General features: G+C 39.6%; 4 protein-coding genes and 2 long non-coding RNA genes across 6 annotated transcripts in view; 5 read left to right on the forward strand and 1 right to left on the reverse strand.

Moving 5' to 3' along the window:
* Positions 1 to 25,000, forward strand: part of LOC149117105 (uncharacterized) — a 256,173-nt gene that overhangs the window by 15,834 nt on the left and 215,339 nt on the right. The gene's annotated exons all lie outside the window — the stretch shown is intronic.
* LOC110047304 (steroid 17-alpha-hydroxylase/17,20 lyase-like) lies at positions 1,696 to 6,264 on the forward strand. The gene is made up of 3 exons (XM_020753051.2): positions 1,696 to 1,964; positions 3,674 to 3,831; positions 4,728 to 6,264. Exons 1-3 carry the CDS (start codon positions 1,756 to 1,758, stop codon positions 5,894 to 5,896), a joined length of 1,536 nt encoding a protein of 511 aa, XP_020608710.1. The 5' UTR covers positions 1,696 to 1,755; the 3' UTR covers positions 5,897 to 6,264.
* LOC110047645 (steroid 17-alpha-hydroxylase/17,20 lyase-like) lies at positions 8,398 to 15,887 on the forward strand. Its single transcript, XM_089282779.1, has 3 exons — positions 8,398 to 8,633; positions 11,409 to 11,566; positions 14,029 to 15,887. Exons 1-3 carry the CDS (start codon positions 8,425 to 8,427, stop codon positions 15,195 to 15,197), a joined length of 1,536 nt encoding a protein of 511 aa, XP_089138905.1. The 5' UTR covers positions 8,398 to 8,424; the 3' UTR covers positions 15,198 to 15,887.
* Positions 12,850 to 13,740, forward strand: LOC149117107 (uncharacterized). Its single transcript, XR_016205559.1, has 2 exons — positions 12,850 to 13,287; positions 13,364 to 13,740. It is a non-coding gene; the product is annotated as an uncharacterized LOC149117107 (long non-coding RNA).
* Positions 19,743 to 20,369, reverse strand: LOC149117108 (uncharacterized). The gene has a single exon (XM_089282781.1). It carries the CDS (start codon positions 20,171 to 20,173, stop codon positions 19,766 to 19,768), a length of 408 nt encoding a protein of 135 aa, XP_089138907.1. The 5' UTR covers positions 20,174 to 20,369; the 3' UTR covers positions 19,743 to 19,765.
* LOC149117109 (uncharacterized) lies at positions 20,557 to 22,433 on the forward strand. The gene has a single exon (XM_089282782.1). It carries the CDS (start codon positions 20,572 to 20,574, stop codon positions 22,105 to 22,107), a length of 1,536 nt encoding a protein of 511 aa, XP_089138908.1. The 5' UTR covers positions 20,557 to 20,571; the 3' UTR covers positions 22,108 to 22,433.

Raw genomic sequence — 25,000 nt, forward strand, 5'->3', positions numbered from 1 at the left:
TTGGTAACGAACTGAACAACTGAAATCAACGCAGTTCGCATAGTTGAAATTTTTAGTACCGAGGCATCTTCTACTGCGCTAGGATTCTGGTTAGAAGCATTGACAAACTGCAAAGTATTCTGGTTAAAACTGCAAATCGAAAGCTCGGGCTGTTTTCGACAGTATTTGAAATTCTAGACGTTGATTTGTTATTTGCCTTTTGTTGTTAGTTTTCAGTCAGGCGTCAAGCGATTAGCCGCTTGGGGACTATTTTTACAGTTGTAATCTAGCAAGAACGTTGTTGGAAAGATTTACTCGGTTGCTTTCAAAATTGTACTCCTGTCCTTTCGAGTCAACTGCAGAAAAGATGAGAGCCCGTGAAATGGAGAATGCTTGAAAGAAATCGTGTACCAAATTAAGCTACCCGTCAAGACCGAGGACACAACTGAGAGCGTACGTGAGACTAACAGCTAATGAATTTAACACCAGGTGGAGAAACCACCGGATGTCATTCAGACATGGCAAACGAAAGAACTCAAACACCTATAGCAGTTTATAAATGACAAGCAAGAAGAGTACACAGTCACGTGGATAATTCTTGCCAAGGAAAAGTGTTTCACAAACCTCAGCAAGCCAAACAGAGCTGTAGCAATAAAGCGATTAATAACATCTGGATCTACATTAACGAAATGGTACATTTAACAAATAGTTATTATATAATAACATTGTATTGACACATGATTCTGTCAATTACAAGCCCAATCTTACCCCCCCCCCCCCTCCCTCGGGCATTTGACGAGTATTGGACAGATGATGGTTCCCCACCATGGGGAATTTCTCGCGAAAGGACTGTCCAAGGGTGGGGCATTTGACAATTAAGTCAATAACCGATTGACTGACAATAACCGATTGAGCCTCACTGCTGAGTAAGCTTAAGAACCTTATGCCGAAAAGGATTTTTAAACACAACTGAAACAGCTTTTACTTAACCATTTTTAACCTTAGTTAGTTGTAGTATTTGTAATCCTAATTTTCGTTTAAACCTTAGTTGTAGTCCTAAGTTTTTAGCTTTTATTACTTCTGTATTTTAGGTCTTTAATGTATATTTTAGATTTTAGTTTTCAGAGAACCCTCCTGAAACCAATCTCTAAATGATTTGAGGCCTGCTCTTAAAATATTAATTTATTATTATTAAAAACAAAGAATTAAACATCGGTAGCTTTAAATCAATCAATCAATCAATCAATCAATCAATCAATCAATCGATCGATCAATCAATCAATCAATCGTTATCTGCACTCGCTCTTGCTCAAAATAAGAAATTACAACTAGAGTACTAGCTGCCTGGAATAATCATAGGGGCTAGCGCAGCCAGGCAGCCAGTTAACATCAGCATTAAATAGAAACAAAATACAGGTCAGCAGAAAACTGAAGCACAAATGCACACATGAGAATAAAAAAAAGAGGAGGAAAAACGCTATTTCTATGTTATGAAGGAAGTCTAAAATAGTAAAATTTATATCAAATAGTTAAACTAAATTGAAAAAAAATCCCACCAAAACTGATTTAAAAAAATTTTGCAAGTGGAGCCATGGGAAAAAAAATCGAACGTGAACTTTCTACTATCCAGGTCCATCATGCCCGTAGGAGATTGCTCAACCCCTCCCCCCCCCCCCCCCCCACTCCCTCAAAAGAATAATGGTAAGTTGTTTTTCCAACGTTGCGTGACAGTACTGTTGCACAACAACGTTGCAACACGCTTCAGAGATATCGAAGATGGCGTCTTTGTTTGCCACGGTTTACGATTCTCTAAGTTTTCCAAATGTCCTCCTGGTGTTGCTTCTGTTTCTACTTTTACATTACCTGATGGTGCTCTACCAGTTCAGGAACATGCCACCGGGTCCGCGTTTGACGGCTTTCCCTGTCTTAGGGAACGCATTTTCTCTTGACTTCAATGCGGAGAGACTTACCGACGCTTTCAAAAGGTCAGTAGATAGTGTAAGTGCCCAGAGAATCTTCGTCGATCATGCTCCTGTAATATTGTAGACTTGTTCACATTGTAACCCAGAATAAGGGCTATTTGAGAGAACAAATAATATTCGTACTGAAAAGCATTTCCATCTGGCTCCGAGGCAGTGCAATAAAATAAAATAAACTAGAAAAGTCTAAAATAATTCGAGACGGCAGGCAGCAGTGACTGTTGTGAACCTGACCTTTTGTGTATTGTTTATAAGGAGAAGGTCAATTATCTTCATCATTTGAGAAGTGATGCAAGTTAGAAAACGATCAGGAGATGAACTGAACATTTACATGTAATAGAGCCAAGCAATTCATTTATGCAAATTATTTGGTACACATGGCATACATGAGCCATCTTAAAAGTAGATGTATTTATTTTGACAGTGATGTTTATTTGTCTCCTTTATGTTGTGTTTTCTCTTTCTTTGCCATGTCGAATAATTAAATAGATTCGGGCGCCTTTTTCGTATTAACAAACGCACACTTCGACACACTGCCAGGCTACACACTATAATCAAAAGAATAGATAGCAGCGAGGCGAATATGAAAGACTGGAGTCCTGTTGTGTTGTACTCATAAAATGGAACATTGTTTTGACAGGCGAGGATAGGCTTGCTTCACGCGCTGCGATGACCACCATGATGTGCCCCTTTAGCCTACGGGTAGTCCCTCTTTCGCTTAGTCCGTCGTGCGTGACGCGAAAGAGGGACTACTCGTAGTCTAGTGCCCCTTTAAAAACAGGAAGAGCCCATTTAATGTTGTCTTACGTATTTTGGCTTCTGCCTGGGTGAATGTCCTCTATTGAGACATTGAAAATGTTTGCAAATATTTGTTTGTTTATTCAACTACTTGACTCGCTGATTTCACCGGCCGTATAGTTAAAGTGCTGTTGGTATTGCCAATGATTGTCTCAATGCCTTCTGTAGCTTAAAACGCGTTTTCTTCGGAGTGATACAAAATACTTTGATCGATTTCCTCGAAAAGAACTGAGATGCGAAAACGCGTTCCCATTTTATCAACCCGGGCGGATGCTGGCTTGAGCATTGTTGAGCTCCGTGCTTTGTATTCCCATGAAGCATACTGCTTTTAATCGAACGAGAGCGCTTGTAGTAATGACACTATTTAAAGCCAACTGAAACGACTTCTTGAAATCATAGCTCATCTGTTACATTTTATGATGTCATTTCTATGCTATGGTAATTACTTATAAGAGTGTACAGCATGAAAAAGTGTGGTCGATTTGCTCGTACAAGTGATATTCAAAAGAGATTTGTCTCTTAACTTATCTATTCATATTAACGTGGGTAGCAATAATTATTCTGCAAGGTCAACATCACATGGTCTCAAACGAGGCAACAAACTGCAAACCAAACTGTATTGCATAAAACGCCGGGGTCTAGTGCACTGTTGAACAATTTCAGTTCACGAAGACTGCCCAAATTCACGCTATTAGAGTGATGTCTTGGGAAAAAAACTAAACCTACCTATATATACCTATTGCCATAAACAATGACTTGGCCGCGTTATTACTGTACACCTTGTGGTTGAAATTAACTATTTGTACGTTACCGCGGTCGATTATGATTAAAAGATCTTTGTGATAAGGGTCCAGAAATAGCTTGATGAAGTTGTGACGCAATCGCTCCATGTGACAAAATGTTGTGTTGTTTTTCAGCCTCAGAGAAAACTACGGTCGAGTTTTCTCCTTGAAACTTGGAAGCTACAAATTCGTGATGGCTTCAACTCCTGAGGCCGTTAAGGAAATGCTCGTACAGAGATCTGCTGATTATGCTGGAAGACAGCAGACATACTTCTTCGAGAAGGCAACACTTGGTAGGTTATTGGTGAAGCATTGCAAAATGAGACTCCTACAGTAACGAAGCCATAGTTCATTATTTCTTCAGAGGGGGGAGGTGGGGGGAATAGAAACTGCCTAACCTTTACTTAGTGTGTTGATATTAATTTAGTCCTTTCCAGAGCGCAGACTAATATAAGAAACAATGTAAATTTTACATGGCCGGATGTTCTTGATGGTTCCTTGTCTGTGGACTTTGACCACTCTAAACTCTAAACCAGGAGCCCCCCAAGATTTCTATTCTGGGAATTTGCATGTTGGGACCTACAGTTTAATCGAAATGTGTTAACGTAAAATAATTTAAGGATCAAATAAAACCGAAAAAAATATTGATTACATGACCTGTTCGGCCCCGCGCACTACTTTCTCGGAAAACCATAAGAAAAAAGGTCGCATACGGCCCTAATAGAAACATGTATGGTTCTTCCTTTGAAGTGCAATGCGCACGTCCGCGTTGAAACCGTCGTCCCCCACCCCGTCCCCTCCCCCGAAAAAAAAGGAAAAAGAAAGTTAAAACAAACAAACAAAATGGCCAGATCATAAAATGCTCATTGACTGAGTGAGGTTGGGCCAGACGAGAAAGTATTTGGCTCGTTTTCAGGAAGTTCGGACCTCGCTGCCCTCGGTCCTTATGTACTGACCTCGAGCCAAATATTTTCCCGTCCGGCCCTCCCACAAAGTCAATAGGTGCATGGTATTTCTTCTTCCCTACAGCTTGATGTGATTTTTCCTTTACGAATTTGCTGAGATCTGTTTACCCTAATGACTACTATTTTTAGGCTGTCTTCTCTATGTATGAACATTGATCAGTTAGTATAAAAGCTGGCCTAAAGTTTCCGCTTCGATTTGACTCCGGCCTTTTTTTAAATTACAGGAGGCAAGGGCCTTGTGTTAGGTAACTATGGACCCGCCTGGAAGTATCATCGCAAGCTCTTTACAACAGCCTTGCGACAATATCTCTCTGATATTGGTCTCGTGGAAACGCGAGTCTCCACACAGGCCGAGAAACTAGTGCATTTCATGGAAGAACAAGATGGAAAGCCTTTTGATCCCGCAGATTGCTTGCAACGCGTCGTTGCTGATGTTATTTGTGGAGTCACGTTTGGAGAAGGCTACGACACAACGAATCCAGATGTTAATAAGCTTTTGAAACTTAACGTAGAACTTGTTGCAAATACCGATGATTCTCAGATAGTAGGCGTTTTAGATTTCTTTCCTTTCGCAAAGTATCTGCCTATTAAGGCTTATGATCGCCTCCTCCAGATGGTGCTAAGAATTTTTGATATTATTCGCAAACTTTTAAGAGAGCGAAAAGAAAACTTCGATCCAGAGGAACCTGTGAAAGATTTGATCTCAGGTCTACTGCACGCCAGACATCAAGATTCTGAGAATGATGAAGTACGAGCAGCTTTTCTTTCCGACGACTACTTGTTGAATACCGTCGAAGACATGTTCATTGCCGGCTTCGAAACCACAAGCACAACAATGAAATGGGCGATAGCCTTTTTGGTCAATTATCCAAAGTACCAAGACGATATTCAGCTCGAGTTAGATGAAGTACTTGGCGGACGGAATCCCAGTTTGGAAGACCGAACAAATCTCCCCCTCATTCACGCGATCATCATGGAAACGCTACGAGTTGGAAACGTAGTACCTCTTGCACTGCCCCATTTCACTCTCCAAGATACGACACTTTGTGGCTACCGCGTTCCCAAAGATACCATCGTGTTTGCTGACACAGAATCTGTTCATCTGGATCCCAAATGCTGGGAAAATCCAACCGTGTTTAACCCTTACCGTCATATCGACGAGAATGGTAAGTTAATCACCAACCAAGGCAATTTCTATCCTTTTGGAGCGGGACGCCGTGTCTGTGCTGGTGAGCCCCTGGCCAAAGTTGAGTTGTTTTTGTTTCTCTCGTGGATGCTTCAGAAGTTCACTTTCATCGCTGAGGAAGATGGTAGTCCGCCAAGCTTGAAGGGATTGTTTAGCGGCACACAGTTTCCTGTTCCTTACAAGATACGTGCAATCAAACGGAAGTGATCTGAGATTGTTACTCGGACGGTAGTTTTAAGGAAAACGTAAATGTTTAGGTAGAAATGTTTACTGCAACTGTAGAAGAGCTATTTTATTTAGCTGACGGTGTCTTTTTAAATAGTTTGGGTATTTTATTTGCTCATTTGCACATTTTCTAGTAGATATACTTTGATGCATTACTTGCACTCTTTATCAGTTATCCTACAATAATGGTATTAAACGAAAACCTAATCCATGGTGAGCCCGGCTTGATGATTTACTTGACATAACAGGTAATCATAGCAATGGGATAATGTGTCAAAAACACCTTTATGTTAGCTTTAAGTGCTAACTGTGGCTAATTGTGGAGGAACTAAAATAAAATAGTTTTTGTAGTTTGTCGATAATAGATTTTAAGAGGGCTTGGGTAAGAGGTCGGACGCTTGTCACTCACTCTTTGTCCCAACAGGGTAAAAATTATACGATTGTTTTGAGTAGAAGCTATCGAAAGCTTTACTTAAAAATGTCCCTTGATGTCTTGACTTTGTTTTGGCTTTGTCTCACTTCCCTTTGTCACCCCTTGGTTAAGGCAAATTACACTAAAATCTGTTCTGACGTAAGAGTATACCATACTAATTTATTGAATTTTTCATGACAACATCCAGAAAGTACTCTTTAACCAGAATGGTGGTGTTAGCCAACCAAATTCTTACTAGGAGTTTAGTTTCTGCAGCAGGGGGCCTAGCATAGTGGGTGGGTTTGGGGCATGCTCCTCAGGAGCTCCCGTCCTGCTGCAGGGTACCAAACAAAGTAGGGGAGTGGGGGGGGGGGGGGGGGGGGAGAGAGGAGCATGCTTCCCCGGGAAATATTTAAATTTTCAGAACGTCAGGAATGCTATTTTAGGCATTCTGGCAGAACTTTTGCACTACTGTGGAAGTCGTCAGTAAGGTAATATTTTGAGTGCCCCCCTTTAAACACCATATTTTTCAGCCAGCCCAGCCTTTAAAGCCATATTTTTTGGCATGCCCCCCCCCCCCCCCCAAAGCCCACCAACACCCCCTACCTTATAAAAAATGAACGGTTCCTCAGTTAAAGCTTAAATTTCTGTTCTCTTCCAACCTAAAACTTAATTAACTTTTGATCAAACTCTAAACGACTGAGACTTAAATCACAGTTGGCTTTTTGTTCGTTAACTTTTTTTTCTAAGCATTTCTTTGCATAGGAATCTCTTGAAATGCGTAATTTGCATAAGTAAACATACCGAGATATGATTTTGAAATCTTTTGTTTTGGGCGACTCGAACTGCTGAAATCACCTAGTTTATTCGTAGCAAAGATGTTTGATTTAGCTAGTTTTCCAAAATAACGGTTTTCAAACATAAATATGAGTCGACCTTAATTAACCAAACTACAGTTGTAAAACCTTGTAAGTCTTGTAAGCCTGACGAGGACACACAATAAACCTTACGCCATTGACACACAAAATCGACTTTGCGACACTTATATTACACTATTTTCTTATAGGAATATTGTTTTTCCTACTTAGGCTGATATTCCTATTTTTCTACGGATCTTAGACTATAGGAATACAAAGAGAACTATGCTGACACAACGTCAGATTATCAGTCATATCATAACTTTGATAGCGTTGAAGTAATCTGTTTAGAGCCAGACTTAACAGTCAACGTTTTGCGGATATGTTATATTCCACGAGCGGGCGTTGGATATGGGTTGGTAGGTACTAGTAGCCAACGAAGCACGTAGCACCGAATTGGCTATAATCATCTCATATTCAACAAGCGCGAGTGGAATAATTGTTTTTTAAAAAACGCCCCCAAAATATAGGAAACTACTGTAAAATTACGCTCATGGACCTTGCGCTTGCCATAAAAGAATTTGTAGAGCATGTATGGCTCATATACCATGATGGCTTTGCCTATGAAAACTCTTGAATTTCATTATCCAATGATCCAGTTTTTAAACAATTGTAGTCAGAGATTTTCAACACGCATAATGATATTCTTTTCAAAATCTTGGCCTCGGGCTATTCTTACAATGTTCTTATAATTTCAGAGACGTTTTTATTTTAAACTAGACTGCTGAGATATTTTCTTGCTCCTATTCATTAGCGATTTTCTATGTTATTGTGTGTTACCATCGCCACATTTAGACAACTCATTGTCCCTATTTTATATTCTATATTTGTGTCACATAAATCGCTTTTTGCATTACTCAAAGTGAAATGTTTTCTTTGTATTTCCTGACGATGCCGTAGATCGGCGAAAGCTTAGAATAAAAAGAAATACAATAGCTCAAGGCCTCAATGAATTGTCTACTTAATCTCAAAATTTCGAAAACTTCAGCCTCGGTATTCTTCTAAAATATGTTGTTATAGAGGGAAAAGAGTGTAGTAGCCTTAGGACATATCGTTGGACGCTTGCGAATTATTTGATACAAGGGGCATTAAATTGTTTTTTTCAGCGTTGCGTGACAGCCATGTATTTACTATTCCTGAGCATGATAACATTACGTAACGCTTCAGTGAAATCTTGAAACATGGCGTCGTTGTTTGCCACGCTCTATGATTCTCTAAGTTTTGCAAATGTTCTTCTGGTGTTACTTCTGTTTCTGCTTTTGCATTACCTGATGGTATTCTACGAGTTCAGGAACATGCCACCGGGTCCGCGTTTGACGGCTATCCCAGTCTTAGGGAACGTATTTTCTCTCGACTTCAAGGCGGAGAAACTTACCGACGCTTTCAGAAGGTTAGTAAATAACACACGCATGGAATAGAATAGGTGCGAGTATTGTCGATCCAGTACTGCTTTAACTTGGAGTGAGGGCAAATATACTTTTTGCTGCATTCATACTTGGCTGGTTCGAAGATCTCTCCTCTTATACCAGATGACAGGGGACAGTAGATCTATCGATTTCCATTGCTTATATTAAATGTAGATCGATCATCTTCATAATTTGAGAAGTGAGGCAAACGGATATTTCCAGTGGTGCTTTATAAAACACCCGTTGGAGAAAATAAATCCGTTGGATTGATGTAGTGAAGCAGTCAAGAATTAACGCTGTTTGAAAGCAGGTCGATATTATTTATGTAAATTTTGAATATAGTGTGCATGAACCATTTAAAAGCAGTTCTAACCTCCCTGGGGGCGGGGGGTACTCCCTTATATGGGCTATATAGGTATGTGCAGTCCCAAAGGGTATGTTTTTTTAGTTGTTTTGGTCATAAATAGGGTAAGGGTTTTGGGAACGGGCCGCGCACCCCACCCAATTTTTCTGGGAGTACCCCCGGGTTCTAACCACTTTTCACAGTGCAAGGTTTTTTACTGTTTGCTGTTGTTTTTCTTATTTTTCGCAATAATAAGGTCTTCGAGCGACGTGAAAGTTCCTCACTGAGATTTAAACATAATTGTTCCAAAGATCTGATTCCACGAAGGGACACCATGGATTCCTATGTACTTTTCAACAAGGGACGGCCATAAGAACAGCTTTCGGCGGGGGTAGGGGGGTGGGGGTGGAAAAAGGGTATGCAAATTCGTGTAAGAACAAAACGTGCGAAAAATATCACAAGCAACAAAGAACCCCTGGAAAAAGATACTCCCAGCATCAAAGGGTAGGGAGGATACTTTTACTGTCAAGCTAAAAAAAAGAACATGGGTAAGATTTTACCGTAAAAAAATTCCTGCATGGAAAATTCGCGAGTTTGGTAGCGAGGCTTAGAGGGTACAGCAAAGGCAATAACATCATCATGTTTATTGATTTCTTTTTGTACACAAAAGGTACTAACAGGCCTACGAGAACAGTGTTATGTACACTTGAGTGTGTCACGTAAGGGACGCGGCCTGTCTCAAAAAATTTATTACTCTAAACAGAAGATAAGGACAACCCAACACGTAATGAAAAAATTTGCTTGCCAAAACATTTGCTTGCCGAACTTTGCCGCTCGCCGTTCGGACGATAGTCGATTTCAATAGGGGTGAATAGGCCCTTTGCACGATCCGGTCACATGGAACAAAATCACACATGCTGGTGAGCAAGTTCCGCAGTGGGACTTCCAAAACAAAGGCAGGTCCAGGTGGACTGGTACGAGTGGCACTGTTTTGGAAGTCCCAATGTGCAACTTGCTCACCAGCATGTGTGATTTTGTACCATGTGACCGGATCGTGCAAAGGGCCTATTGGAGTGAATTGGAGCGAATAGAAATCATCTTGTCAGTGCATTGGAAACTTGTCATTTAACGCCAATTTTGAAAAAAAAAATAGAAAGTTTTCTAGCATGTGTCGCTTTCTAAAGAAATAAAGCATCATAAACACACATTCAACTTAAGCCGTCGCCATATTGGGTATATAGGATCAGTGCTTTTCTACAAACAACAACAAAAGGTTAGGTCATTCCTTCTTTGCATAAAAACTATTTCCAATTTGTAGAAAAAGGGTTACTTTATTCGATTTAAGCATTTGTACATGGCAAAGAGTAAAATTCAAGGCAATAAAGCTTTAGGTAAATGTCTTACGTGAAAACCTACCTCTTGACGCTCAAAACGCGAGTCGACAACCTCAAACGTGACGTCTGCCTCTGGTCGTCTGACCACTAGCGGTTTGCCGTTCGCGGAAAGGTGGATCTTGACACCTGTTGTTTACCTCAAGGTGGATTTGAACACATCGAGAGTAGCAATAAACAGAAACAGCGGGTAGTGAAAAGCCAAATGGGAAATTTCGAACTCGGAGGGGTCAAGCTGGAGATGCTCTCTTGGCATTGTCATCCTACTGTGCTATTTTGCCCTGATTTTCTTTCTACTATTCACTGGTAAAGTTTCAGTGGTACTGTTTAAAAAACACAAAAATCAAAACAAAAACAAAAGCAATTTCTAAGTTCTCATGCTTAATGCTAGCTTAGTATTTTTTCTTTAAGTTACTATCGCTCTTAATTAAACAATGCTCTGTCTATAACTGGTACTGTTACTACTTATATTTCTTTTTATATTTATATCTATATATATATATTTCTCTTTCTACCTCTTCTTTTCTTTATTTATCCTATAACCAATTTGAAGTGTAATTTTTGTAGCTACTCAGCTCGTTTAATTTTTACTTTTTTGAGTAGTTTTTTTGCTTATTTAAGTTTAATGTATTCTTTTGCTGAATGATTCTCTGTATTATGCAAAATAAAATGGTTGTTGTTGTTAAAAACGACAAGAACAAAAACAAAACTGGACAAAACCACAACAGCAAGAAAAACAAAAACAATGAAACAAACAAACAAACAAGAAAAAAAAAACAGAAAAAGAAATTGACGGCGTTTTTCTATGGTCATTTTGGGAAATAGAAGACAGTTTGCCTGTGTTCTGTGTTGTGCAAGAAACTAATGCAGACGGGAGGAACAAGCCTTTAGGCGAGTGTATTCAACTAATTTTGCAGACCTAATCTGAACATGACAGTACAAAATCTTAGTGAAAAAAGAAATACTAATAACCGAGTATAAAACTAAAAGTACTCAAAATGTCTACTTTTTTTGCTACTTTGCAGCCTCGAAGAAATCTACGGCCGAGTTTTCTCCCTGAAACTTGGAAGCCAAAAGTGCGTTATAGCGTCAACTCCTGAGGCTGTTAAGGAAATGCTGGTGAAAAAGTCTGCTGATTATGCCGGAAGACCGAAAACATATTCTATTGAGAAAGGAACGCTAGGTAGGGGAATGCTGTGTAACTGCAGAGTAATTTCCTTATTAAAATCGCAGTTCATAGTTATGCAAAATGTCAGATGCAGACAGATATAAACCGCGTAAATTTATTGATGTCCTTAAAAGTGATAACACGTATGTCATTGGATAGTGGCCGAAACAAACAGAATCAAATAGCAAAACATTGCGTGCAAGGGTCAGTTGCAGAATGACAATACTAGGTTTACATTAGCAATAGAGGGTAACGTATCGTCCAAAGCCTATCAACGCAACCTGAAAAGCGTTGGTGTTGAAGGGGCCTAACATCTTCCAGGGAGGAGGGAAGGGGGATTAAGTATAGGCGTGAGTGGGTGAGAGGGATAACTGTAGCCAAAAAGACAAACTGTCTCAAATTGTCGCCTATTTTCTTAAAGATGATTACTGGGCCTTTCGATAGCACGAACAAAATGAATTGAAATCTACCAATCACAACCCAGAAACATATCTTCTTTCTTAATTGGTCCGTTTAGATGAATGACGACAGCAAAACACGTAAACGGGCCATTGATTGAGCAGAGTTCGCATGTCATTGAAAGGCACAGTAAATGTATATTATGCAACACAGCCGTGAAATTACTCTTCTCGTACGTCATTTTAAGAGACCCTGCGCCTAAGAAACGACCGACGATTTCCGGCTAAAAAATAAAATCGGCCGATTTTTATCTCCCAAGCAGAGGTTACCGAATACTATTTAAAAATGAATTTCTTTTGTTTCAGTTTCGCTTTAAACCAAAAATATTGAGCCGCAAACTTTTTCCGTCTGATAGCAGCAAAATCAGGCCGAAAATAAGCCCCCGCAAAAAACTGTTCAGAAATTACTATCGCAACGCAAAATAATGAGAAAACTACAGAGTGTTGAAGAAAAAGGCCTTTTAATGCAATATCATTCGATAAACATAAAAAAACTGCCGAAGCGATTAACAAATAAAGTTTCAAATATTGCATTCTAAATTAGATGGAGTGTTGGAGCTGATTTTAAAATAATTATTTCTCAAAAGTTCAACGCTTTTGAAAGCAATCACAGTGATGAATTAGACATTGGAGGGATACACATCACGTTTCTGGAAAAATATTTTTCGGCCAAAGTATATTGACCTTGTACAAAGCGTTCAAAGTTACCGTGTTTACCGTTATCCTGCTACTTCGGCGAAACACTTCCCTTTTGCCAATGCGGCCATGGATGGCGTGGTAAACGCCACTTTAAACCTTGCTAGGCATACAAAGACCATCCTGAGTAGAAGGATGTAGAATTGAAAAAGAAAGGAAGATGAAAAATACGCAGAAAAAGAAAATAACTCGAAATTACCATCTGCCAACAAAAGTTGAATCTGGAAAATGTCGTGGCGTGACAGCGGCTATTGACGTCATTTGTCACGTCAAGTCGCAAGAGCGTGGGAAAACGAGTCTGCAATGGCCTTCGGGCGGTCAGCGGCTAGGGATCCAGTCGTGACCCCATAACTCAGATCACGCTGCGGCCAAAACGGTGTGGCGGTTGGGGAAGTTTTTCTTTTTCAGTGACCATCATTTGTGAAAAATAACATAACATTGTTCCACCAAACGTTTTCTGGCCGGGAAAAATCGCTTTCCTATTTGTACATTCGTTTGGATTCCGTCGCTATTTATACGAATGACGTCAATGGCCGCTGTCACGCCACGACATTTTCCAGATTCAACTTTCGTTAGCAGATGGTAATTTCGAGTTATTTTCTTTTTCTGCGTATTTTTCATCTTCCTTTGTCTTTTAATTCTACGTCCTTCTACTTAGGATGGTCTTTGAATGCCTAGCAAGGTTTAAAGTGGCGTTTAACGCGCTATCCACGGCCGTATTGGCAAAAGAGAAGTGTTTCGCCGAAGTAGCAGGATAACGGTAAACACGGTAACTTTGAACGCTTTGTACAAGGTCAATATACTTTGGCCGAAAAACGTTTTTCCAGAAACATGATGTATATCCCTCCAATGTCTGATTCATCACTGTGATTGCTTTCAAAAGCGTTGAACTTTTGAGAAATAATTATTTTGAAATCAGCTCCAACGCTCCATCTAATTTAGTATGCAATATTTGAAACTTTATTTTTTTAATCGCTTCGGCAGTTTTTTTGATGTTCATCGAATGATATTGCATTAAAAGGCCTTTTTCTTCAACACTCTGTAGTTTTCTCATTATTTTGCGTTGCGATAGTAACTTCTGAACAGTTTTTTGCGGGGGCTTATTTTCGGCCTGATTTTGCTGCTATCAGACGGAAAAGTTTGCGGTTCGATATTTTTGGTTTAAAGCGAAACTGAAAGAAAAGAAATTCATTTTTAAATAGTATTCGGTAGCCTCTACTTGGGAGATAAAAATCGGCCGATTTTATTTTTTAGCCGGAAATCATCGGTCGTTTCTTAGGCGCAGGGCCTCTTAAAACTGAGTTAAATTTCCAACCTTTACAGGCGGCAAAGATATTTTGTTTGGTAACTATGGACCTGCCTGGAAGTACCACCGTAAACTCTTCACAACAGCTTTGCGCCAGTACCTCTCTGACATTCCCTTGATAGAAAAGCGAATCACGACACAGGCCGAGAAACTAGTAGAGTTTATAGAAAGACAAGATGGAAAGCCTTTTGATCCAGCAGATTGCTTACAGCGTAATGTTGCTGATGTTATTTGCGGCATCACCTTTGGTGAAGGCTATGACACAACCAATCCATATTTGAACAGACTCTTAAAACTTAACATACAAATGATGACGGACGCAGATAATATTCAGTTGGTGAAGATCTTAGATTTCTTTCCATTAGCAAAGCACCTACCCATTAAGGCTTATGATCGCTTTTTCCAGCCCATCTTTGAAATGTATGATATCATCCGTATGTTCTTGAGGGAGCGAGAAGAAAATTTTGATCCACAAATTCCTGTGAAAGATTTGATCTCAGGTCTTCTGTATGCCAGGGATCATGATTCTAAGAATGATGAAGAGCGAGTAGCTTTTCTTTCTGATGACTACTTGGTCACTATCATCGAAGACATGGTTGCTGGCGGCTACGAAACCACAAGCACAACAATGAAATGGGCGATAGCCTTCTTGGTCAATTATCCAAAGTACCTAGAAGATATTCAGGTTGAGTTAGATGAAGTACTTGGCGGAAGGAACCCCAGTGTGGAAGACCGAGCCAATCTGCCGCTTCTTCAGGCGACCATCATAGAAACGCTGCGAGCTGGAAACGTGGCGCCTCTTTTACTACCTCACGTCACACTTGCTGACACGACACTCTGCGGCTACCGTGTTCCCAAAGATACCATTGTGTTTGCTGACGCGGAATCTGTTCATCTGGATCCCAAATGCTGGGAAAACCCAACGGTGTTTAACCCTTACCGTCATATCGACGAGAATGGCAAGTTGATCATCAACCAGAGCAACTATTACCCTTTTGGAGCGGGACGTCGGGCCTGCGTTGGGGAAGCCCTGGCTAAAGTTGAGCTGTTTTTGTTTCTCTCGTGGCTGTTTCAGAAGTTTACCTTCATCGCTGAAGAAGATGGTCGTCCACCAAGGTTGAAGGGAATATTTGCTGACACCCAGTATCCCGTTCCTTACAAGATACGTGCAATAAAACGGAAATGAACTAGCATTTTTATGCACCGGGGTACTGACCGGGATTTGAAAAGTAAGCCATTTGCCTTATGAGTGACTTGGTACTTTTAGAAAATAGCGTTTCTACTGGCTGTAAATAGACGGATTCGGCTAACGTGTGCACATTCTTGTTGCCACCCAATTCAGGTCGTGTGATAATTCATTTGGGAGGTTACAACCGTCTTTTTGTACATATTCCCTTGCAAGCAGTTACGTGTGACAAATTGCACAATTGTTCCCTCTCAATGTGATCTAAATTGGGTGCCAACAAGGATGAAAACACGTTGACGTAATCCGTATATTAGCTTGTCTTATGTTTCCTTTTTTTAGAGAAGTGTTAGCTCAATACCTCGTGTCGAAAAATACATCGTGGCGGTCATCGTGGTGAATACATCGTGGCGGCTTTACATTTTACCACCACAGTACCTTGCCAACCTGATAAAATATAAAAGCCATGCTTTTGTGAGTTCGTCCCTTTACTAATTAACAATTATTCGCTGAAGGTGAAGTGAACATTGGTGAATATTTACCGAGAAGAAAATAACAGACTAAAATGAGGAAACACGGACGTAACTGTTAACCGTAGTAATCGATTGTGAATCAATTTACTCATCTAGTTAGGGGTAAAAAAAAAACAATAAAAACTCTACGAAAAATAAATGTATCCATTTATTTGTTGTATCGTTGTTGACTTCATTCACAGTTGTACTCCTCTTCTAACCATGAGTAGGAAACATTACTTTCGGTCACTCGATCTGACCGCCCAGGGGGTACTCCCAGAAAAATTGGGTGGAGGTGTGCGGCCCGCTTTCCAAAACCCTTAACCTATTTTTGACAAAAATCTGTGATTTCCCCCCTACCCTATTTATGACCTGACCAAAAATTCGATACCCTATTTAAGACCGGACCCTTGAATCAAAACACTGTTTCAGGTCTGTCCGAGTTATAATTAGTTACCTAGTTTTGAGGGCCACTGGTTTTTCAGTGATTACTGTTGTGTGGTAACCTCAATAAATAAAGTTGATTCAGACCAATGTTAAACTGCCGTAAACATTTAGGGCTTTTATTGATGTTTTTTCGATAATGATGAAAAAGTAGTTTCAGACCAGAGTGCGAAAACTACATCCTATTTATGACCAAAACGGCTGAAAAATCACACCTTTTGGGCCGCACACACAAAGAAAGCTAATATAAGGGAGTATCCCCCCCCCCGGGATATGACCTGCTGGCGATCAACGAGACCACTGCCTTTGGTACTCTTAAATGCCTTGTATACGAGTTCTTGAAAACATTTTTGTTCTAAGGGCAACATTAGTCATTTTACATATTCCCCAACCTTTCAAATATCTTGAACTTGGAGAGATGTCTTTCGAGTAAATGAAAATTTAATTCAGCAACTGTACGACATGCTTAGCAGCCAAGGGGGCAAAGGTGGTCCGAGCTTAGTAACCAAGCCTAGAAATATTACATTCAACGCCTGGCGGGGTGAATATAGCGTCCAATTCTTATATTTACCTCTGGAAATTATAGTAGACAAAATATACCGCGAATCGAATTTCGTTGAGTGGCGTCGTCAAATACCTTTGACAAATTAACTCAATTTGGGTATATTTAAAATTGGTGCAACACCGAACCATGGAAATAATTTGCACACTTTTGTTTGTGCGATTTTTATATCGAGAGACACTGCACTTCGAAGCCGAAGCACATCTGCATGTATCACAAACACTATTTTAGTACTGTGGTTTAAGTCGTTTTACTTTTTTTAGACTATTCTTCAAAAAATCTAATTGCTGCCTTTGTTACCGATGCATTAGTAAACTAACATCTCTTCCTACATCATTTTACAACTCAGTCCTCTGTTACACTCTTTGTTACGTTTTACGATGCAAAGTTTATAAATGGACAGACGTTTCGTGTTATTTTCATCAAGTCACTGAGTTGTATAGACATTTCATAGAACGTTGTTTTACCAGACTATTTCACCAGAGAATTACTTACGGCAAGCGATTCCTTGGTCTTAAATCGCGGGGTAACCTCTCTAGTAGGGAGGAAGGCGTGATATATCGAGCTTTCTAAAAGATGAATACCAGATCTGCCGGCCAGCTGTGCGATTGTTAACTTTTTTTTTTTTTTCGAGCTCGTAAGTAGATGTTGTTATAGCTCATGTACACAACTGATGCGGGTGGGCTTGGGGCGAGAGTATTTTCAAAAGAATCCCACTCAACTTATCACACCTTTCGTGAGCCAGGAGCTTACCATTTGAACATAAAAATCATTCGGAAAGGTCTCAGCGTCACTGAGGACAAAGCAGTGAAGCTACAAACTACCCAAATGACCATGAATCGGCCTAGAAACCTCACCAGAAACAAAGAAACACACACTTGAAGCGAGTACGTTTATTTTTATTCATACTCCTTCGTACTTTTAGACTCAAGAATAACCGTTTTTCCCATACAAATCCTTATATTTTGACTGTTGCATAACCTGAGAACTAATGTATACACAAGGAAAGCTCATTTGCGAGCTTGGGTTACCTGTGGTACTATGCTTTGGCATCGTGTCGGGTTCTTTCTTTGAACCATCCTGTAAGAGGAGTGAACTTGTTGTATGATCTTTATCCAACCCGCTTATCAGAGCGCGGGGAATCTGAAGCTACATTCCTCCATTGAAGAAAATATCCACAATGTAATAGAGAGAGGGAGATAGCAGCTTGCGGGGGAAGTAAGGTAGCTATGTACATAAATATAGTTTGGTTTCCAAGTACGGAAAAATATTAGTAACGACTGCGCAATCATTTAGCTGTTTCTAGACAGGTTGCGCTACACAAGCGCAAAAAAGCATTCTTGCTAACAAATGAAATATCATTATTTGACTTGTGCTTCAGTTTCAACTAGACTGGCCGTTTTCTTTTTTATTTTAGGAGATTAAGATCTCATATTAGGTAGTCCTGGTTCTGCCTGGAAGTTACACCGAAAACTCTTCACTACAGCCCTGCGCCAGTACCTCACGTTTATTATTCAACTGCAGCGAATACTGTCCAACTAACAGTACAAATATACAGCGATATTGTACAGTTATTTGTACAGTAGAAAATCTGTTTGCGTATAGCTCGGCGCGCGCACGCGAAACTGTCACATTCCCTCTTTCATTGATAAATTTATTGACTGCTGCAGTTAGATAATAAATCTCTTATTAGATGGTTTAGTGTGTAGTATCGCTTTACATTTTTACTTGTTTGTACTTTGACCTGCCCTACGGGCTCGTCAAAATACGGCACAACTCGTAAAAATATACAGCGATACTACACACCAATACATCTAATAAGATATATATATTCCTCTCACTAAGAGTCGAATCGCAATATCGTCAGGTCGATATTTATTTTTCATTTTCCCCTGACAAGTAGTCATTAGTCTTGTATCACAAAGCGAAATAATAGACCTTTTCCGCATTCCACCTCAGTGCGTACGAACAATAGCACCAGAGCAAGGTTGGGGTGGACATTTTCATACATTTATTGTATTTTTGTCCACCCTGACCTCGACTTGGCGCTGTTTGTCGGAATGCGGGAAAGGTCTATTAAGACGAAATCCGATAGAAAATCGACTTACTTCAGGTTTTAGTGGACAAAAATTGGTACCAGAATAATTTTAAGTATTTTACAGTCATTTTTACATTTTCTTACAGGTAAATACATAAATAATTGCCTGAAATAACACCAAAAACAATTTCCCGTGGGAACGAGAGAAAATGAATTTCAAAGTCCAGAGAACTTGTGCAAACACAGGCAAAATTTCGTCATCAGTTTAATTTCACCAGTTCTTTCAAGTGTTTCATACGAAGTTCAACTTTCGTTTTCTACGTTTGGTGTTGCTAGAAATGATTTTTTGAGAAGATATTTAAAACAGTCGTACAGAAGTTTGCAATACGATGTAAATAATCTTGGTGCTAGGTTTTTGTCCACTCGTTACTCGAACTTCTGGTGGATTCCGTCTTAATACTTTTTCTCATTAGTCGAGTTACAGATTCAAGAAAAAGAAAACGTGCTTCGTGTTGCTATCGAGTTTTAGTATAAATCTACTAGCGTTCTATCACGAATGCCGTTGTGTGATTTGCTACGCTACTCACTATCTATTCTGTGATAGATACAGTAAACACCCGCATATAAGAACACACGGATTAAGAACATCAGGCTGAAATTTGGCAAATAAAGCACCACTTTTATAAGAACAATATCAGCCTGGAAAAAAAAAGAATGTTCTTATAAAATGGGAAGGGTGTCAAAATTACACAAATTACCATAAACACACCTGCTGACCAATGGTATTAGCTAAGTTTTGGGCACCTTTGTTCTCTTCAGAATATCTAATATCATGAATTACATTTTTTGCCTTTACAATACTATAAACTACTGTATTGATAGAGAAAAACATAAGATTTTATAGCTGTATCAAGGTCAATCACAGTTGTAGTTGATCAAAGCTTGCAAATACTTGTCCAGTCTTTTGTTGCCCATTATGTCATTCAAATTTATTGACAATAACTGAAGTTCAAACTCAACACTTCTGTATCTTGCTCAGCTTCCATTGGTAATCGAGCTCAATGTTCTTTTTCTGTAATTTCTTGAGAAGTTTCTTGAGATATCGAGCATTCCCAACTAGTCTAAAGTCTACTGGTAGCTCTAGTCCTTTTCCTCGCCCTTTGTTTATTCTACTTCCAATGCATTCTGCTTCAATTTTGCCATACTCTGATAGAAATTTGAAGAAGAGTTTAGAAAACTCAATAGGGACATGACCAACAATCCTGTCGTCCTCATTTTTTACCACAACTGCATACTTGCTGTGGCGATTATTGGGCTCCATTTCGCATATAAGAATCTCTCCAATGTAGACTGTGGCGTCCTTGAAATAAGCATGATAACCCCTTGTGCTTGCCTCTAAATATAGTTCATATTCATTCGTCATTATTCTAATGTGTGTGGGTTTATCCTTAAAAATCTGTCAAGGTTTTTCACGAATTCCAAGATGGTTCCTCACTCGCACAACCTGGCAGTGCTCGAAGTGGTTCCCGGGTAATATAACAAAGGAAACCGCTGGCCAATGCAGAGGCGCACAAAGTGTTCTTCCTCGTGTGTTGAACTTCACTGTTTGGAATTTTTATGAGCTGAATATATTAAGCTAAAACAAAGATTAATCGGACTTTATTCGATTGTGGCGTTCGAAAAAAAGTAGAATTGAAGAATGGTTGTATGCTTGACATCACGCCAACGATGGAAAAGACAGTTGAGATATCTAAAAGCGCTGAAGTAAAATGCAACGTCTGTGGTAAATCATTCAGAGGTCAACAATACCTTGACAGCCACATGAAGTTCAAACACCCGATGACCGAGAACTCACACGAGGGTTCAAAGCAAGAGAATATGTTCGCCAATCGAAAGGAAGCAGATGCCCATTGCTCATTGCCTGAGGCTAGCCAGTCAGGAAGTAATGATCCCATTGTTCTAGACAGTAACGAAGTCGAAAGTCTTGGAAACAAGAGAAGGGGAAGTAAGAAGCGAAAATCGTACACAGTTGAATTCAAAAAGAAAACCCTGGATCTTTTTGATTCTTTGAAATCATCAAAACATAGATACAACATCGTCTCAAAAGAGAAAGGAGTTCATCGATCTTTGATTCAAAAGTGGAACAAAAACAGAAACCAAATTCTGAAGGAACTAGAACTAAATAAAAAGGGAAAAAATTCTGGGAATATAAGAGATGCAAGGCAGAGAAGAAAAATTGTGGCTGGGCGATCGAAGCAGAGTGAGAGGTATCCACTTGCAGCTAATCTATTGATTGCTGAATTCAAAGTTCGTAGAGCAGCTGGATGCAAGATTACAAAACTGTGGTTCAGGAAAAAGATGAAGGCAAAAATTGAGATGACTTATGGGAAAAAGGAGGCTGAAAGTTTCAAAGGAAGCTCTAACTGGTTCCAAAGGTTTAAAAAAAGGCACGATATAGTACTGAGAAGAAGAACAAACAAGAAGAAAAACTCTGCTGATGATGGTAGGTTAACCATCCAGAAGTTCCATCAAAATTTGAGGAAATCCCTGAAAACACAGAGGAGGCGGAACAGATCAACTATGACTGACCCCAAATATGGCAGGTGGACTCCTGAAAACAGGTACAATGTGGACCAGGTTCCTCTTCCATTCGTGGTGGACCAAGGGACTACCTATGACTCACGTGGCAATAAACAAGTCTGGGTTGCACAACCATCATCAGGTCTGGATAAAAGGCAAGCCACTTTGCAACTTTGCATAAGAGGTGAAGGAGAACAGAATGTAAAGCCTTCCCTTGTGTTTAGAGGGAAAGGGAATGTTAGTTCTCAAGAGAAAGAACAATATGATAAAAGAGTTGATGTGTATTTCCAGCAAAATGCCTGGATGGATGAGGTGACAAATATGCAATGGTGCAAGAAAACACTCATTCCTGGGGTTGGAAAAACTGACCAGGAAAAGGTGTTATTTGCAGACAACGTGTCCTTCCAACAAACCAAAGAGTTCCACGAGACATGTAGGAATGAAATCAGTACTTCTGTGTACACGCTACCAGAAAACCATACTGATAAAATTCAGCCAATTGATGCAGGATGTGGAAGGATGATGAAAGTGAAAATTGCTGCTGCAATGGACAGGTGGTTGGAGATAGATGACAATCTTGAAAAATGGCATGATAGACTTTCTGGAAAGGACAGGCGAATACTTATGACTCAATGGACTGGGGAAGCCTGGAGTGAACTAAAAGAAAGCAAAGACTTTCTAAGACGGCTTTTTGAAAAGACCGGCTGCCTAATGACAACTGATGGCTCAGGAGACGAGAAAATCTCTCCCCAGGGCTTGGACGAATACAGTTTTTAAGATGCACAGCTGGCTTTTGGGTTACAGATCTACAAACAATAACAAGAGTACAAACCCTTAATGTTATTGTTTTGCTGATGTACATGTCAACACAGTAGTAAATCAGACTTTCAGATTTGCAGATGTACAGTGGACCTCTACTTTAGGCATTTCAAGGGTGGGGCAGCATATGGATCTGCCACAGAACTATACATACACCCTTCTTGTTACTGTTTTGTTACATTACTGATTACAGTAGACCTATTTGAACATTAGGTTTTTAATTATTGTTCCATCAATTTATGTAATTGTCCAAAAACATGATTAAAATTTCTAGCAACATTTTTTATGCTGTACAGCACTGAATTTAAAAAAATTTAAGAACATTTAAGAACATCCTGAGGCTGATTTTTCACTAAGCATCCGATAAATAAGAACACAATCAGTCTGACCTCTGAAATTGTGTGTTCTTATATGCGGGTGTTTACTGTAGTGAGTAGTGTAGCAGTGTGCGACAATTTCATCGTTTTCCCGAACGTTTGGAAGAAAAGTTTAGATGTAAATGGATTATTAAATTCCTGAAAAGACTAAAAGAAGGACATTAACGGTTTCTTGACTTTAACAACTTGAAATTATAGACAAAACGGGTGAGCGCACAAATTTACCAATTCAATAAGTGCTGTTTTGTTAAAGCGTAAAGTTCAATAATGCGTGGAAAAATAATTTGAAACCGTTATTTGGATTAATTTCAGTTAGAATTCTAATAGAACAATTGCATTATTCGCTCTTGATTTCTATGAGGTGATAGTTGATGAGGCCGTTGATTCCGCCTTCGGCCTCATCAACTATCACCTCGAAATCTCGAGCTCATAATCTAATCATAATTCTAAATAGAAACACGATTTTTAACTAATCAACGCACGTATTTTCTTTGGGCCCTTTTGTAATCTTTTTTAGCATAAATCTACTAGCGTTCTATCACGAATGCGGTTCTCTGATTGGCTACGGTACTTACTATCTATTCTGTGATAGATAGTGAGTAGCGTAGCAGTGTGCACTTGGTAGCAGGATGACGGCCGCTTCTTGGCATTTTCGAGGTGTCTGTGAAGAGGATTTAGATAAAGTTTTGAACGACTAGCAGTTTTACACTAAAACAATTAGATTACTCGCTCTCGATTTCTATGCGTGATAGTTGACTCAGGTTGCGCCCTCGTCAACTATCACGGTATAGAAATCTGAAGCTCATAATCTAATAGTTACCGCGAAACTTTCCAGCGATAAATCTCGAGGGTTATGAATCAAGGATTCCGTACCGAGAAAACGGGTTTAGCCGTTTATCTTAGAACTGCATATCTCAGAAAATTCTCCCAAGCTGATTGGTTACCTAGGCGAGGTATTCAGCGTGGAATTGCGACTCTTGATATTGTGATATTGCTCTGGAGCGACAACAAAACAGCAACTCAAAAACGATTAGAAACAACTACCTTTTAATCATGTTTTCAAAACCGTTGTCGCCGTCCATGAAGTTCAAATAAAGTTTTGATTCTAGCTGGATTTGCATTCGCTGGCTCCTGACAGTGTTGAAAGTTGATTCAACTGGAATGACTTTTCTCAAGCGCGCGTTGAATATTGCAACATTCACACAGACGCAAATGAAACAGGGGTTTCTTTTATTTGGAAAGAAGGCTATGCGATTCAAGGAAAGTTGATTACCTGACTCGTAAATTCCACATTGAATTTCACTTGAAAAACCGATATCGACCAATCGCTCCGCGATTCGCGCGATATCGGTTTTTCGCGTGAAATTTAACGTGGAATTCACGAGTCAAGTAATGAATTTTCCAACAGAAATCTGCCAAACGTCTATGGTTGTCGGGGCTATCGCGAACAGAAATACTTAAACTGCAAACGTGGAGAATGCATCGCCGTGACTCAGTCAAAAGTAAGAATTCAGTCATCGTACGAAAGTTCAGTTCAGTTTTTATTATCGCACACTATTTACAGAAAAACAACTTAACGAAAGATGGTTTACAATGATATAAGAAAAATAAATACGGATAGAAATTAACTAGAAGTAACAATATTTAATTGTGTACAGTGACCAAAGTAGCCAATGAGCTTTCGAGTTGGTCAAGTTTGGACGTGAAGGCAGCGCATGATGGCAAAACACAGCTGATTAAAGTAGCTCAGGCACGGTATTTTGGCCAAGTACATAGTAACGATTAAATTTGAGAAAACCCAAAATAGTCGTTAAAAGATGTAAAAACACCAAAGAGATAATAATACAACGTAAAGGAACAAGTATGGTCGAGGATGAAGAAGATTTAAATGGATTACTAACAACGAATTTGAACATTTAAACTAAGCTTTTCAAGATTCGCAAACCGGGACGCAGCTCCTTTAACTCTCCAAGGAAAACACCACCTTGAACCATGGTCTTTCATTTCATCAGGTTGTGCTCGGAAACATTTGTATGCCCTAGGGAAAAAAATTAACGCTTGACATAACGCTTACCACTTCAACGACTCTTCGTTGGAAACCGATGCCACTGAAAGAGATACACAATCGCACGTGGTTAGTAAATACCGCAAACAAAGGATTGCCATAAAAACAAAAGAAGCTGACCTTACCTTTACACTTGGCCACATAACATCGGCGTAGCTTCTGTTGTCCGCCAAATCCAGACAACATGCGACAGAGCATGTGACGTTTTCACTTCTTGCACCCGCTTGTGTACGTGTTCTTGCGGCCCAAGAACTTCTTTCACTACTTCTTACCGCGCGTGCATTATTTTTGGGCTGGCACTGTCCATGTGACAGAAAATAAACTGGAATACTGTGTTTTATACCATGCCAATAAGAACACTTTCCCACCACGGAATATCCCACTTGTCTTTTCTTGGTATAAATACTAG

This window comes from Orbicella faveolata, unplaced genomic scaffold (genome assembly GCF_042242905.1).
Source record: "Orbicella faveolata isolate gen_17 unplaced genomic scaffold, um_ofav_v1 contig_12, whole genome shotgun sequence".
Classification (NCBI taxonomy): domain Eukaryota; kingdom Metazoa; phylum Cnidaria; class Anthozoa; order Scleractinia; family Merulinidae; genus Orbicella; species Orbicella faveolata.

Coding starts and splice junctions, on each gene's coding strand:
- LOC149117108 (XM_089282781.1), bottom strand. CDS start 20,173: ATGACGAATGAATATGAACTATATTTAGAGGCAAGCACAAGGGGTTAT.
- LOC110047304 (XM_020753051.2), top strand. CDS start 1,756: ATGGCGTCTTTGTTTGCCACGGTTTACGATTCTCTAAGTTTTCCAAAT. Junction 1,965..3,673: donor CTTACCGACGCTTTCAAAAG/GTCAGTAGATAG, acceptor GTTGTTTTTCAG/CCTCAGAGAAAACTACGGTC. Junction 3,832..4,727: donor CTTCGAGAAGGCAACACTTG/GTAGGTTATTGG, acceptor TTTAAATTACAG/GAGGCAAGGGCCTTGTGTTA.
- LOC149117109 (XM_089282782.1), top strand. CDS start 20,572: ATGAAGTTCAAACACCCGATGACCGAGAACTCACACGAGGGTTCAAAG.
- LOC110047645 (XM_089282779.1), top strand. CDS start 8,425: ATGGCGTCGTTGTTTGCCACGCTCTATGATTCTCTAAGTTTTGCAAAT. Junction 8,634..11,408: donor CTTACCGACGCTTTCAGAAG/GTTAGTAAATAA, acceptor GCTACTTTGCAG/CCTCGAAGAAATCTACGGCC. Junction 11,567..14,028: donor TATTGAGAAAGGAACGCTAG/GTAGGGGAATGC, acceptor CAACCTTTACAG/GCGGCAAAGATATTTTGTTT.